The sequence below is a fragment of the Podarcis raffonei genome, chromosome 1 (genome assembly GCF_027172205.1).
Source record: "Podarcis raffonei isolate rPodRaf1 chromosome 1, rPodRaf1.pri, whole genome shotgun sequence".
Classification (NCBI taxonomy): Eukaryota; Metazoa; Chordata; class Lepidosauria; order Squamata; family Lacertidae; genus Podarcis; species Podarcis raffonei.
Genome location: NC_070602.1, coordinates 100234146 through 100250150, shown reverse-complemented (window position 1 = coordinate 100250150; position 16005 = coordinate 100234146). Strand labels below are relative to the sequence as shown.

The window sequence follows — 16005 nt, the reverse complement described above, 5'->3', positions numbered from 1 at the left end:
TCTCAAAAAAGGGCATGCTTCATTTATGTGTAGCATTTGTTGTGAGACAAACATCATCATCATCATCATCAATAAAAATAAAAATAAGCAGCAGCAAGATTTAAAAAAAATTGTTTGTTTATATACAATGTAGATTTAATTACTTCAAACTCATATGATTTTGATTTTCAGCCCTAATAACAATCCAGTGTTGCCTCAGCATTGTCTTAGCTTTATTGTTTCTAGCTTAAGATCATACTGGGGTGGGGTGAAGTTTGTAAAATCCCAGGTAAGTTGCAAGTATTTATTTTTTTTAAGCCCACGTTTAGTGACAGCTAAATCCCTAAAAGTTGGCCTCATTTCCTGAGCTCCCCATGGCTTGAAAGTGCTGTGAGGCAGCAGTTGGCGAATTTTGATAAATGTTTCAGGCATGCCAGTGGACATTATTAGGTGTCATCAGGCACCTGGCAAAATATCGTAAGGGTCTGCCGCGTGTCAGTGACGGTTGTAAATAAGCAGAGATGCATGACAGGTTCTACATTTAACGGCCAGAAAGCACACACCTTGGATGTGCTAATGCACAAGACACAGCAGAGTGCTTTAGCACATGGGGATTTGTGCACATCCTGGCTGTCAAGCACACTTCCTGAAGTGGATTTTTCAAGTGACTATAAAATGACTTCTCAGGAAGCTTTATTTGTACATTGAGGGATAGTAAACATGATGCCCTCCAGCCAGCATGGTCAATGGTTGTAGGTCACAATACCTGGAGGGACACCAATTTGGCTCGCCAAGGATAGTGTATTTGGGAGGGAAGGAGTAGAGCTCTGGTCTCTGAGATGGTTCCTTTAAGAAGGAAGTAGAGAATGGTGGCGTCACAAAGCCTCAACTCTCCACTCTTAGGCATTGGGTTTCTAGCAAGTTATTAAACCACAATTTTTTTGCACATGTTAGCTCCTTGATGCCGTGATTCCCCCTAGTTACTGGGCCCTAAGGCAGCATGTTTTTACTCATGACCTATGTATATCCTTTTGAGCCTTCGTCATGGTGTTTCTATCTGAATGCTGTTGGTGCAGGATGGAAAGGAGAAAAAGGGTCAATCGAGTCATTTATATATTTAATGCATGCATATACATATACACATTGTGTGTGTGTGTGTCTGTGTATTAGTGCAGAATTATAGTATATAGTAAATATAGATTTACAAACCTGGATTATACCCTTCCCCCCTTTTAAACTCCTCAAAGGGTTAGATCCAGACTTTCGTGTTCTGCAAATGATGTGGCTCCTTCCATCCATGAAATGCGTTTGATCCAGGACTGGGATCCCCGTGGCTGAAGGGAGAAGAGTGACTTTTACCAATTTATCTCCCCGCCCTCCCACAACCTGCCTCCTGCACTCCAAAAACCAGCTCTAAGATTCTCCAAACCCTCCTAGGAGCAGATTTTCATAGACAAGCAGCAACCCCAGAATGAAACTCTGCTCAGAAGATGCTGCTGTTGGTGTTTTACTCATAGAGTAATCTATGAAGAAACCCTTAATTTCAGTTTTCTCAGCACAGGAATCCTTCTTTGGGATTTAAAACCTTGCTGCTTTGCTGAAGCATGCTAGTTGTCCAATTATTGTAAAAATGTTTTACACTGAAAGGTCTAAATGCATAAAATACAACACATGAGTAACAAAAGTCAGTTTTCTGTAAATACAATATATTTGTGAAACTTCCTGAAGCAGGCCTAGCTTCTCTGCGTTTCTTGAAATAACACCTTGTACCCCTTGCACAAGGTGTGTACCCTTGTACAATCTGTGTTTGTTTAATTTTCTCCAAGAAAATATCACTGACACATTGCGGCCCAATATGCTATTTTCTGCTGGTTTGTCATCACTGCAGATAGAGCTTGTGAAGTACATTGTGTATAGAAAATCAAAGGGAGTAAGAAAACGTTAAGTTTATCAGTAGGCCTTGTTATTGAGTATTAAGCTTGTTATGTTAGTCTTCACCCTTTGCATCTGCTTTGTTTTATCTTTAACTTGAATTTTTTAAAAATAAAATGTAAAGGTGTTTTTTAAAAAAAACCCCGAAAAGTGTCTGTTTTGCCAACTCTTATCTGTGCCTTGATAGCTTCCTTAATCTTCCATTGTGTAAAAGGCTTGCATCCGCATCTGGGCATTTTTGCACATTGCAGAATTGTTCGCCCTGGAATGAACTTGCATGGACTGTAGGGGCTGATTCTTTTGAAAGCAGCAAACATGGGGTAAGATGCTTGGTATGTGTGTGTTTCTGGTTTAGCACATCACAGAGTTGGTCCTAAGAGTCTCTGCATTGAATTGATCTGAGACCTGTGCTGCTGTGTACGAAAGTAGTGCTAGAGGCTTGGTTGTGAATTACTTTGGCCCTGAACAGCATTCTCTACTACTGCTGTTGCCCATTAATACTATTCCTGCAAGGAAGATGGAAGAAGAAGCAACTTCCTTTATATTGAGCTCCAGTAGGGGTGAATTCATAGATGCAACGTTTACCAAGAAGTGTTAGTGATAAGCTTCAATGCCTAAGGGACAAAATCCCTTCTAAAACAAACTTTGGCTTGGAGTTCAGGAACTATTGATCTGCCATACTGATAACTAACCAGAGGCACTTTAGTTCTAGCATCTGCCTTGGTTGGGATTGGTGAGAAGTGTACTAATTTTGAGTAAACTGACCAAGAATGTGAATAGGCACTTGGAGAGCTTTATGAGATGTCAGAAGGTTGGCGGGAGTAGTAAAAACAATGTTACTAAGGCAAAATGATTTTTTCCATTCAGGGTATACTGTTCTTCTGTTACTACACTTACTTGCTTTATAGCCAAATAAAAGTACTATATTTTTGAAAAACAACAACTACACTAGTAAAACTACCCAAGCTGTGACTGTACACATTACTAGCTTAAAATGCAGCTAGATCATTGTTTTTCTCAATTTGGATCAAATCTGGTTTTGGGGAAAACACATCAAAAGTCAATATTTCAGGAATGACAGAATGGATACAAGATAGATTGTGACTACTGTCAGGTGCACACTGCTTGCCAAACCAGTAGTTGAAGCAATCTGGATGCAGAGTGTACAGAGCATCACTCACAGGAGTGTTTTAGGATGTTTTGGAAGTTACACCTATTAATAGGCAGGCTCCACGTTCTGTGTTAGCTGGTTTCCACACCATCTTCAGAGGTAGCCCCATGCATTGGAGTAGACTAGTCCCATATGATCTGTACCCTAGATGATCTAATGAGGCCCTTTACTGCATTCCACCACTTGCAAAGGCCACATTAGATTTTCTTTTCCATACAGCCTTCACACTCTGTCTTTCAGTTTTACTCTTTCTAAACCTTTTGATGTTGTATTGTATTACTGCATGACTAATGTTGTTCAATTATATTTTTCTATTTTTACAAACTGCTATGACACTTTGGGATGAACAGCAAAATAGAAATATTTTAAATAAGTAATAAATAGCAGAGATTCATTTATAAGATTCTAATATATATATTAAATTAAGTAAATTGCAAATTTAATAGGGTATCAGAATGTTTTTGGTTTATTTGTTGCTAGATTCCTGAAGAATAGTCTCAGCCTATAATGCAAAGTATTGTTTCTGATACGTAGTCTTTGTGTCCAGCAATCTTTGTTAATAAATTTCTCCACGCTTAAGGTGTGTTCAAGAAATAATTAGCACAATGCTATCTAGGTTGCTTTTGAAAGCTTGTCAAAATCATTGATTCAATCTTCTCTCTTTAACACGACCAGAGGTATACAGAGAGGGTTTCGTGTCATCTTTTGTCTAATATTTGAGTGATGATATTGCTCAAATCTTAGTTTCTCATAAACAGGAGACACTATAATGTAGAAACCAGCCTGTGAATTTAAAAGAGTGTCATGTTGGGATTTTTAGTAATATAATTGAATATAGATTTCTAATCTAATCTAGTCTCTTGAATATATATTTTTTTGCTCTGAAAAGTTTATACTGTGATATATATATATATATATATATATATATATATATATATGGGGTTCTTCATGGCTTGTCTTCTGGATATTTAGGTGGATAGATTGCTTTGATTTTAAAATTAAGGGTACAATTCCAATTTCTATAGAATTTTGAAAACCAGATAAAATTTGTGTCTTTCAAGATAAGTCTGATGTGCAATTATTAGACAGAAGATACCCAACATTCATGATCCTATGTATGCTTACTTGTGTTCAATGTAACTTACTCCCAGGTAAATGTGTACAAGGTTATGCAGAAACTTAAACCCCATTCATATAAACAGAACTGCTTATAAGCATGTACTGTGTCCCCTTGAATTCAATAGGACTGCCTTAGATCATACCATATTCGAATCATTAGCAAACAAAATATTAGCTGGAGCTGGCTAGAACTTAAGATCTAGTGGAAATGCTACAGGACACAGTTTTTCCATATGTCCAGGCCTAAATGTCTGAGATTATCAAATAGTAGGCTATTATTACCAGACTGATTCTTTTTCTATAATAGGGAAGTAGCTAATAACATCTTCCCCTGTCATGTTTAAAATATCTCAGAGTGGTTATAGAACTAATAGGTGTGGTAATGGGAGATGTAACACTATTTTTAATCTAACCTCTAACATCCAGTTAAATCTAATGTGAGCCACTGAGGTCATAGGAATTGATAATCTTGTACTATTAAGAGTTGAAAACAAGATTCTTTGAGATGCGAGCATGACCTGAATGAAATGCGGGCAAACATCCCATCAGCATTATAGTCACATGTGGAACCATAAATACCACTTTAATAATACTGTTTATTGACAAGTGGTTTCCAAAGCTTTGAAATCAAGCAGGAAGTCTGAATCTTTCTTTTTATTTATTTTTAAAGGTGGTAACTTTGAATTTAGAATCCAAAGTATTTGATATAGATGCTATACATGCTGAACTGTACATGTTTAAAGCTGTGCTATTTCAGGATGACTGTACTGTCTGGTCTGTCAGTGCTTGCAGTCTAACTACTTCAAATTCCTTATTTTGGTAGCTACCTTAAAAGTTTTGGTGAATTAGGACTGCGTACACACCAAACTATTTGTACTATTTGTAGTACAAAAGTGCAGTTTTTCCTGAATCCAGAATTGTTCATGCTTCTCCTCTACATGTTGCTATCAATGTAACATAAAGGGACCTCTGACCTTTAGGTCCAGTTGTGGCCGACTCTGGGTTTGCGGCGCTCATCTTGGTTTATTGGCCGAGGGAGCTGGCGTACAGCTTCCGGGTCATGTGGCCAGCATGCCTAAGCCGCTTCTGGCGAAGCAGGTCAGTGCACTGAAACGCCATGTACCTTCCTAGCTTTCGAACTGCTAGGTTGGCAGGAGCTGGGACCGAGCAACGGGAGCTCACCCCGTTGCGGGGATTCAAACCGCCGACCTTCTGAGCAGCAAGCCCTAGGCTTAACCCACAGCGCCACCCACGTCCCTTATTGAGTCTAATTCCCGCCAACAGCAAGGGTAGGTGTGGATGCTTAATGTGTTTTCAAAACCCTCCACCTTGATTAGGTTATCCATGCCTTTTCCTCTCTGCACATGCCTCAGGAGGATGAAGAAGGAAGTGGTGGTTGAGATCTCAGTATATGCCCCCACACAACATCTTGTGCAGGTGTGCATAAACCCTCAGTTACCAGGACTGCCTACATCTGTTTTCATTTGTTCTCAAATGGACATATTGTGGGGTAATGCAGAAAAATCTTTTATTTTTGATATGGAATCAGTTTCTTCAGAAGTGCCTTTCTGGAGAAAAACAACAACAACCAATCACAGTACATCTAGATTGTGTGTGTGGCATGTAGAAAAAGAAGAAGAACTCAGTCTCCATTGATTCTAGAATGTAATGTGATGTGTATGTAGCCTGAGACAGAGAGGGGTTCTGGCAGCTATGGATGTGCCTTGTTTTTGTTTTCTGAGCATGGCTGCTTCAACACACAGAGTGCTCTTGCAATTCTTTGAGCCTTGCTTTTGCTTTTCTGTGATGGCTACTTGCCTTGGGCTGAACTTGTCAACAGAGCTGACATTTAAGGCTTATCTGTACAACTACTTGGAAAATTGTCAATGTGCATCTGGGACACCTCTGACCTATAATCAATATCCTGGAGACTTTTTCCTAGTTCTCTTGACTATTTCTATGGAAATGGCGCTGCTGTGGTCCTTGCTGGCACAGTCTACATGCAGGTCTGATGCGGGAGTATGGTAGTACCTACCTTTTCCTTTTGGATGTTCCCTCTCTCACCCCTGGTGTTTGAGCTAAAACACTGAACTAAGTGCAGTGCTGATAGACTTAGGTTGGGGATTTTTCTGGTTGGATCCAGAGTTTTCATTAGTGGAATTGCCCGGGAAGGTTGCAGAACATTGGGGACTGTAGGAAGGGAAATTGAAGAAAACCGTCTATCTTTGTGGTAATAATAATAATTTTTTATTATTTATACCTCGCTCTCCCCAGCCAAGGCCGAGCTCAGGGTGGCTAACAAGTAATTATAAAAACAAGTTGAATGAATACAACTTAAAAACAAGATTAAAATACAACATTAAAACATTAATTATTAGCTTCTGCTAGAACTCAAGGCCTTCTACAGAAAGAAAGTGCATTTCTGTTTTGGGGCATTCTGGATCCAGCATCGAAAAGTGTCAATGGGAAAACTAGAGCTAAATTTTTTAAATGTTGTATATAATATACAGTGTATACATATGTATACCCAGGGAGAGAAAGAGAGATACTTTGGCTTGAAACCATTTTTTTGCTTTCCCATAATTTGAAAACAAGTTTAATTTATGGCATGAAATTATAAAGGCCATTAGTGTCTTTGCATAGTTCAAAAAATTAAAGCAGCTGAGATATGGAGGTTTAAAATGTAGCTACTCTGCATGCACATTAACAACTTTTCTTTAAGGATTTATATCGCCATCGCTTCTGTTTCATGCATAGTGTAATACACAGATTTTATAGCATGTTACTTTTTAAATATGTAAAACTCCAGTAGGAGTCATTATGCCTTGTACTATAAGGTGTCTGTAGATTAATGGTCACTGGGACATTTTTATATTACAACTTTCAATTTCCTGATATTGCAGTTCAAGTGTGGAGTATACACGTGTGTGTGTGTGTGTGTGTGTGTGTGTGTGTGTGTTTGTGTGTTTTCAGATAGAAATGGTTCCTTTATACCATGGGTAGGCAAACTAAGGTCCGGGGGCCGGATCTGGCCCATTTGCCTTCTAAATCTGGCCAGTGGACGGTCTGGGAATCAGTGTGTTTTTACATGAGTAGAATGTGTTCTTTTATTTAAAATGCATCTCTGGGTTATTTGTGGGGACTGCCTGGTGTTTTTACATGAGTAGAATGTGTGCTTTTATTTAAAATGCATCTCTGGGTTATTTGTGGGGCATAGGAATTCGTTCATTTTTACCCCCAAAATATAGTCTGCCCCCCCACAAGGTCTGAGGGACAGTGGACCGGCCCCCTGCTGAAAAAATTTGCTGACCCCTGCATACAGTATGTTCATGTGAACCATTTTAATTTGGCTTCGTTGTGTGCTTTCCATAGTACTGTGAATACATTATGAAGCTCTACAGGAGTGAGACTGTGGCCGTGTGGCTGGCACAAGGCAAAACTTGCTGCCAATCCATTGGTTCCACTCAGAGACCTGCCCCTGCTGCCACCTCATCCCAGCCTTGTGTAGGAAAGCAGCAGCAACTCTGGCATTGGGATGGGAGCTATGTGGTTCCACACCACACCACATTCTGCTACTGGAGAAACTGTGTCTGTCAAATACCTTCCTATGAAAAATGGGGTGAAATCTACCCTGAGCATGCTTTTCATTGCAGAAACAATACAGCAGCAAACGGTGCAATCCACCTAATTGATTGTGAGCTGCACAGTAGTATACAGTGTCCCCAAATTTCAGCCACTTAACCATTTACAGTTTTCTGTAAATGGGCAAAAAACAATAATAATCACCCAATATATCTTGATTTTGCCACTTAGGTACATTTCCTCCAGTTAATGTGTTAACTAAACGAGGGGGGAATGCCCCATGCAGCAAGCACTTTTTTAAAAAATAAAAAAATTTCAAGCAAAAACGGACCCAAAGAAGCAGACAAGTGCACTTGTTTTGGCACATCACATGTTTCTTTATTCTACTGTGCTAAGACACATTGTAAGTCACCTTGGTGTAGAAAACTACTTCAGAAATATGTATCTTGTCAGGTTTTGTTTTTGTTTTTTGCTTTTCCTGGTAGATTTGGTGTGTGCATAATGCTTATCCATGGTTTAGCAGTCTGTACACAAGCAAGAAAGAGCCCAAATGAAGTGTTGGGTTTCAGCATCCCCCCAATTCCTGCTGAGTTGTTTCACTTTCAAACAAGTTATGGCTACTGACCCATCTGAAGACCACTTGTATACTCTAATGATGATGGAGCCCGTGGCCTGTGCAGTGCTGCTGCATTATGGGAGTTGTAGTCCAATAATATCTGGAGGACCACAGTCCCCTTGTTTGTCTGCCGTGGCAGGCAGTGGCTTTTCAGGGGTTCAGACGGTGCTTTTGTCAGTTCTACCTGGAGGTGTCAGGAAGCAATTCTGGGCTGTTTTGCATGCAAAACATATACCACTGAGCATTGGCTCTCCCCCAGTTCTTCTTCCATCCCTCACAGAAGAACATGATGGTCACTCCAGATAATTTCCTCAAATTGTAAAGCCTAAGGTAATGAACTCGAACAGTTATCTGTCATGTAAGCTGAATTGCTTTTTAAACTGAATTGCAGTTTAAATGTTACTTATATTGTGTGAATGCGTGGGAAAATATATCTAATAACTGGAACTTGTTTAGAAAGACTGGTAAAAGTTGGTTGTTGGCTGTAATTTGTACATAACTTGCCCAGAAAGAAACTTTATCATTTTGTCAAAACAGTGTGATCTCCCCCACCCCCAATTTACTGTACCTACGCTACTATAGTCTCTTTTGAACATGCATATAGCTGTTCAAAGTATATGCTCATTATACTTTTATTAGTCATATTTTACCACATTTGTTAAAATGCAGTTGCAGCGTTTATTAGCTGGGGTTTCCAGGAGAAATAACAAGCATGGTTGGTAACTGAAATTATTTTAGTAAACATTTTGGTGGGGTTTCCTTCCCCATGGTTCTGTATTTAAAACTGGGTGAAGAGAGGAGGTGGCATAAAAGCAAGCAAATATCATGGTAATACCTATTTAATTTTGATTTGGCTGTATGTACACATACACTTTTTGTTTGTTTGTGTTTAGATATGTTTGTTCCTCTAAGTAGTGCAGTGTGTATGTCAGATCAATGAAAGGTTTGTGGCAGAGAGAGATGTTATGTTTTGTACCTTTTGTTGAGCAAATTTCCCTTGTGTGGGCCTTTAACCATCACTAGAACCATTCCTGAAACTCAATACTTTTGTTTCCTATAACCAAAGAAATTATCTACCTATGGAATATATTAACTGTTGCACCCTGTATTTTTCATGATTGCTAAAATGTTTTGGTGGAAGGACTTCTAAATACAATATGTAACTTACACTGCCCATTAGCTCACCATAGGGGGGCTAACTATGGCTCTGTGATTTGAGCTGGGTTGACATCTGTGAAACCACATTTATTAATGTACATACGAAAGAGTAAGTGCATTTTCTTTAATAAACCCTCTGCAAAAAAAAATACGAGGCACTACACTTCTGTAAAACAAGAAAATCCTTAATAATAATAATAAAAATAAACCCTCTGCAAATTGAATGAGATTTTTTGATTTTGTATGTATGTATGCTTTTTAAAAAAGACAAACAAACCAACAACTGCAATTTATTATTACTTGCATTGCTCATGTGATCTGTGAAAGATGAAAACTCTTGCTATTTAATATTTTTTGTAAGTTTCAGAGAAGAGTAGAAATTTAGAGTGATATGTATGAATGCATGGATTTGGACAAGATAAAGATGGAATACTAAAATAGAGCTTAGCATTAGCTGCCTGAGCCAGCACAAGTCTCGGGCTCATGTTGTCTCCCATCCCAGAATTCTGAATCTGTAAGTGAAAATGCCTCTTGAACCCAAGCTCTAGTTTGAAAATACTAGGACTGTCACAGTTATAGCCTTTATCTTAGAAGTAGTCAAATCCATATTTTTTACTATGGCAGTGTTCACTATACTTGCTGCCTCAGTTACATTTTAGAAACATACTTTAGAAATTCTAAAAATGAGCAAGTAATTCTAAAAATGAGCAAGTATTTCTGACACATGTGCTTTAAGACAGTCTCTTTAAAGCAGGGGTCAGGAAACTTAGGCCTATGGGCCAAATGCACCCCCTGGTCTCTTTGTACAGTCCTCTAAGCTCTTCTTAGTCCAGTACCACATTTTACTGGTTTTTCTGCAAGAATATGATGGGGAACTTTGTCCAAAGCCTTACTGAAATCAAGATAGACTATGTCCACAGCATACCCCTGATCCACCAATCTTGTAACTCTATCCAAAAAAGGAAAAGGAAAAAAATGAGCTTCATCTGGCATGACATGTTTTTGAGAAACCCATGCTGGGTATTAATAATTATAGTATCCATTTCTAAGTGCTCACAGACCAACCATGTAATTATTTGTTCTAGGACCTTTCTTTGTATTGACCTCAAACTGATCAGTCTGTAGTTACCTGGGTCTTCATCCCCGCCCCCTTGAAGATTTGGACAGCGTTTGCCTGCCTCCAGTCTGCAGGGTCACGTGTTCTCCAAGAATTCCCAGAGATTATAGACAGAGACTGAGATTACATCCGCAAGCTCCTTTTGTACCCTTGGTATCATCAGGCCCTGGAGATCTGAATTCATGTAAAGTAGCTAGGTGTCCCTTTATCCCCACATCGCTGTTCCAGGACAGAGATATTCTAGAAATTTCTCATATTGTCTGATAGGTCAAAGTGTGGATAGGTGAGGCTCAAGTTGCTGTACCTTCTCTTCCATAAAGGCAACCAGCTTGACCTTGCTGCAAGTGTAGTTTTGCACATTCTCAGGGAGGAAGACAAACATGGCACAGGTGTTCCAAGTCACTGCAGCATCTCCCTCGCTGTTCATGTCACATCTGTGGCTCTGTCCCATTACGCCTCTGGCCTCAGTGTATGATGTGGCACCTGGAAGGTTTGTTCATGAGGAAACATGGCCTCTGGCTGAGAAAGGGTTCCCCCTCTCTGTTCTAAAGGAAGGACCTTGTACAACAATCATTGGAAGATGGTAATGATGTTTTGTTTTAAGATGCCAAATTTAATATACAACCCTGCATAAGTTTATTCTCAGACATACTTGCTTACAGTAGCTTCAATGCTGGTAGCAGTATAACTGCTGTAAATTTTCTTTAGTTGAATGAAGAATTTTCTGACATGTCGTGCTGTCAGTATAGTTTGTAATAGTTCTGATGTTATCAGTAGCAGAACATTCTGGAAGTCCATCATAAAATACAAATTTCATGGAAACCCAGGCAGATGGGTGGGGTATAAATAATAAAATGATTAGTATTAGTAGTATTATTACCTGCTTATTTACACAATTATCATAGGCAGAAATGAACACCATGTTTATTCTAGACATCTGTGAGGCTGCCAGTTGTATTTGACATTTGAAAATCTTTGGTTCCTCAAAAGAGAAACCAGTCAAGGACACCTGGTGGCTCAAAAAAATGAGCCATTAGTGATCTATGAAGTGTCCTTTATGTACTGTTTCCTGGTCCCTCCCTCCACATAGCTCATCTATACCTAATATTTGTATTTTGTCATTTTCTTTTTACTACCTCCACCCCAGTGCTAGCAAAAACTGTTTCCAAGTTTACTGAAAATCTGCATGTTCAAAGCAGTATAAGGCAGGCATTGTGTTGATTTTATCAGGAGACTTTTATGTGCAGCATTTATGATTTATTTTTATTTATTCCATTTCTGAGTTGCATTTCCCACTTACCAGGAGTGCCCATACATAATATATAATTGTTCTGGTATAGAACCTAACTTGCTTTTATTTGGTTCTGTCTCAAAAGTGTTGTGTATTTTGACTTTAGCTTAAAAATATATACTGGTCTGGAATAAGCCTTCGCCAACATTTTTTGTCCTGTGCCTATTTATTATTATTTTTTTATGTTGGAAATAGTGTTCATGATCAGAAACAGATACACTGTTTAAGTATTGGAACAAAAGGTGGAAGTTTTCAAAGAACAGAATGCTGCTGCCTGTATCCTGTTCATGGAGGAGCTGACCTGTATTTGAATATCAAGGTTCTTAGCAATGTACCTTCTTGGGGGCTGGGGTGAGTGTGACTATGATGTAATGCAGAACAGTGAATTTTTCAAGCCGCACAGTGATGCACTCCTGAGAATGGAACCAAGCCATTAGTACATCACGGAGAATTACTGATTCCAAAGAGACACCCTTGAGAGAGGAAGTACTGTAATGAGAAAGCAGCAATGTTGTTCTAATATTTGTTGTTTCCTTTGAAATGGCTAAAATACCTGAAATGATTTATACCTAATTGAGCTTTGCATTCCATCTGATAGGGTAAATGTTCTCAGGCCATTTATCATCAGTGGCTTTTCAAGATCTCCTAGGAGTACATGGCGTATATTTACCTTAACTTGGCAAGGTCAAGGGAAATAGCTTTTTTTAAAACAAAACAAAACACCAAAGCAAAACAAGAATAATACGTGATACCGTATGAGATTGCAGGAAAACTAGAAATGCAGTGCTGGCATGATTTACATACTTTCATCCTGCTTTCATTGTTGCTAATACAAATATGTCGCATAACTAGTTAAAATGTGTAGATTAATACTACTACTACAACTAATAATAATAATAATATACAATATTAATTTGTACAAGTTTTAATTGCTCCTGAGAATGGGCGTGGCTTGGTGGTGGGGTGAGAAAATGTATTTTGATTCAGTTCTGCTGTTAGTTGTGTCTGGGATTGAAAGAAATGTGGATCTCATCTTTAATGCCCATGGGGAACTTGCACTTACGTTCTCAAACGACAGGCCTATACTGCATGTAAGAACTGAAACGAGGAAGCTTTCTAAATCAGTTTGTGATGTGGCATGGTACAGTGTGGTGGTCTGCTGTTCAAAAAGTGTGTATATTGGGGTCAAGGCTAGCCTAGGACATTTTGCCACTTGTCCTGTACCCTGCTATATTTATATCCTACCTTTCCTCCAGGGAGATCAAGGTGGCACACATCATTCTTTCCCTGTTATATTTTATCCTCACAACAACTCTTTGAGAAAGGTTAAGTGGAGGGTTAGTGGCCCAAGACTACCTAGCAGGCTTCATGGCACAATTGGGATCTGAATCTAGGTCTCTCCAGACCCAATTCAACATCATCATTGGCATCATAATTTACTTTAGTGTTTGGAGCGCAGGTAGGGAACCTGTTCCCCTCTAGATGTTGTTGGACTGCAACTCCCATGATCCTTGACGCTGGCTGGGGCTGATGGGAGTTGGCTCTCTTAGCTTCTTGTCAATCAGATTAAGGTATGATCTGCTGCCTGAAAAGAGTCAGTGATGCAGCATATAACCATTCTGCACAGGGCAGCATGTCCTCCTCTTTGGAAAAGGAGAGAGTAATTCTGAATTAAAACAGCAAGGGGAAAGTGCATGGACTACACGAGAATCATAATCAAAATACACACACTATCATTTTTCCACTTAGCAGCATCCAAACATTGTCTCTAGCTTTTGAGCCTTTTTAGCACTTGTCACAGACTATTCTGCTTTCTCTTTTTTAGGGGGGATGTTGTGTTGTGTTTGTTTGTTTGTTTGTTTCTGCCTTGGTTTTGTATGTCAGCTGCCCTGTGGCTGAGAGTGTGAACAACCTTCTTAAAGTGTACAATATTGTTCTGTTCCAGCTAGTTTGATGTAATAATGTATTTTGCATCTCCTCTAGGGGCTGAAAATGTCACTTAGTTCTGCTCCCAGCCTTCTGTAGCTTTAAGTGTAGATGTCCTTGGGGTTGAAGACTCAGCCTGGGTTTCCTTGGGCTGCCCCTAGTCAGATTTCTTTTAGTCATCTTTCCATATTGCCTTTAGTATGAAAGATTATTTTGGTTGAACTGTGCTTCAAATGTCTTCCAGTTTTTACGTACCATCAGTCACAGGGCAATCTGTATTAGAAAACAAATGTGCGATATTTTGAAGAAACAGCAAGCACCAACTTAAAAATAAATGTATATTTTAAAGTAATCTGCTAAGTTAAAAGCCTAAACATTTTCAGGCACATGCATGTATGACTGAACTGTTAATTGTAACCTAAATTTTAATGGAATGTGACTTTGATTAATAGATACTCTCCTTTTTCCATGCTTGCAATTTTAATTAGTCTTTTTTAAGTTAAACTTATTAATGAAACAAAAAGATTGAATCCCTTTAAAATTGAGCTCACTGGCTGAGCTCTTGTAATGTGGTTCCGCTTTTATCATGATCCTATATGACACATTTTTAAATGAAATAATTATAATGTAGGCTTTATTAATATGGTTTTTTTTTGTAGAATCCTGGGCAACTTTGGAAATGTATAGGAGAATGAGCGTTTTGCTGATTGAAGCTTTTTATGGAGGTTCACACAGGCAGCTAGTGGATCTCCTAAAAGAAGAAATAGAAGACTGTGTCCTATTTACTCTCCCTGCAAAGAAATGGCATTGGAGAGCAAGGACTGCAGCACTCTACTTCATGCAAGCTGTCCCAGCCAGCATGGACTACAGGTAAGGCGAGCTATGGATACCTTCGTAACTCCAGATCTTGAATTTCCGTATTTACTCATATACACTTCAGCAACCTTTCTGTGGAACTGAGATCACCTAAGGTAGGTGCCTTAGATACATGAGAACGTTTCCACTTTAAATCCCGGGCATTTCCAGTTGCTCAGAGCCAACTGTGTTCTACAGACGGTGATGTGAGAGAACAGATGCCCTTGTGAGTGGTCATGCACCGTGATAAAACCGGTGCCACCATGCCGTAAAGACATATCTCTGCATACAATTATGTACACATGGGGTGAGATCCAAAAAGCTACTTATAAGGATGCCCGGTGGTGTGGGATTTAAAAGCAAAACAAAACTCTGCGCAGTCAAGTCTCATGCTCATATCACAGTGTACTCTTGAAAAGGTAGGTGAGTTGCTTTCCAGAAACACACACCAAAAATTCTGCATGTCCAAGGCAGTTAACTACTTGGTTCTTTGGTCACTGGCTGTACGTGTATTCTGCCTAGCGGCAGACACGGATCAAAGAGCAGCCCCGGACTGCATAACTGCTTGTTCAGAGAAAGTGCAACCCTGTCCAGATCAGGCAATGGACTTGTCTCCTGGGCACAGGGACCACTCGCTTATCCCTCTTCCAATAAGAAATTTTATTCTGACAGAATGCTGTGAGGTGGGCTAGGCTTCGAATGAATGACTTCCATAAAGTCCAACAATTAGCGAGGTCTTCTCAGTTCAAAACTAGCATTCTCTCTGCAACACAACACTGGCTTTGGGCAGTCTTGTAGGTAGCACAGGAAGCCTTTTAGCAAACTGGAAAATTGTTTCTTGTTCATTGGGAACACACTCACCGAGCAAGCTAATAAATAATCACGGTTTTCAATCCTGAATTTATTTGGCTTTTCTAAGCCCCTAATAAGGGGCAAAAAATTTAACTATGTAAGGACGGACTCTTTCTTAATTGTTTTTCCTCACACTTGGATTTACCGTATGTTTCGCTCTATAAGATGCACCAGACCACAAGACGCACCTAGTTTTTGGAGGAGGAAAACAAGAAAAAAAATATTCTGAATCTTAGAAGCCAGAACAGCAAGAGGGATCGCTGCTGTGAAAGCAGCAATCCCTCTCGCTGTTCTGGCTTCTGGGATAGCTGCGCAGCCTGCATTCGCTCCATAAGACGCACACACATTTCCCCTTACTTTTTAGGAGGGAAAAAGTGAGTCTTATAGAGCAAAAAATACGGTATTTA

General features: G+C 39.3%; 1 protein-coding gene across 3 annotated transcripts in view; it reads left to right on the top strand.

Annotated features, from left to right (window-relative positions):
• The first annotated feature begins 972 nt into the window (after positions 1-972).
• Positions 973-16005, top strand: part of GTDC1 (glycosyltransferase like domain containing 1) — a 161034-nt gene continuing 146001 nt past the window's right edge. Inside the window, exons 1-2 of one of the 3 annotated variants that reach the window (XM_053406015.1) lie at positions 973-1074; positions 14551-14761. In XM_053406015.1, the coding sequence (XP_053261990.1) occupies positions 1041-1074; positions 14551-14761 (245 nt within the window). In that variant the 5' untranslated portion in view covers positions 973-1040. The remainder of the gene's footprint in view (positions 1075-14550; positions 14762-16005) is intronic. The other 2 variants (XM_053406031.1, XM_053406022.1) reach the window with 2 other exon arrangements.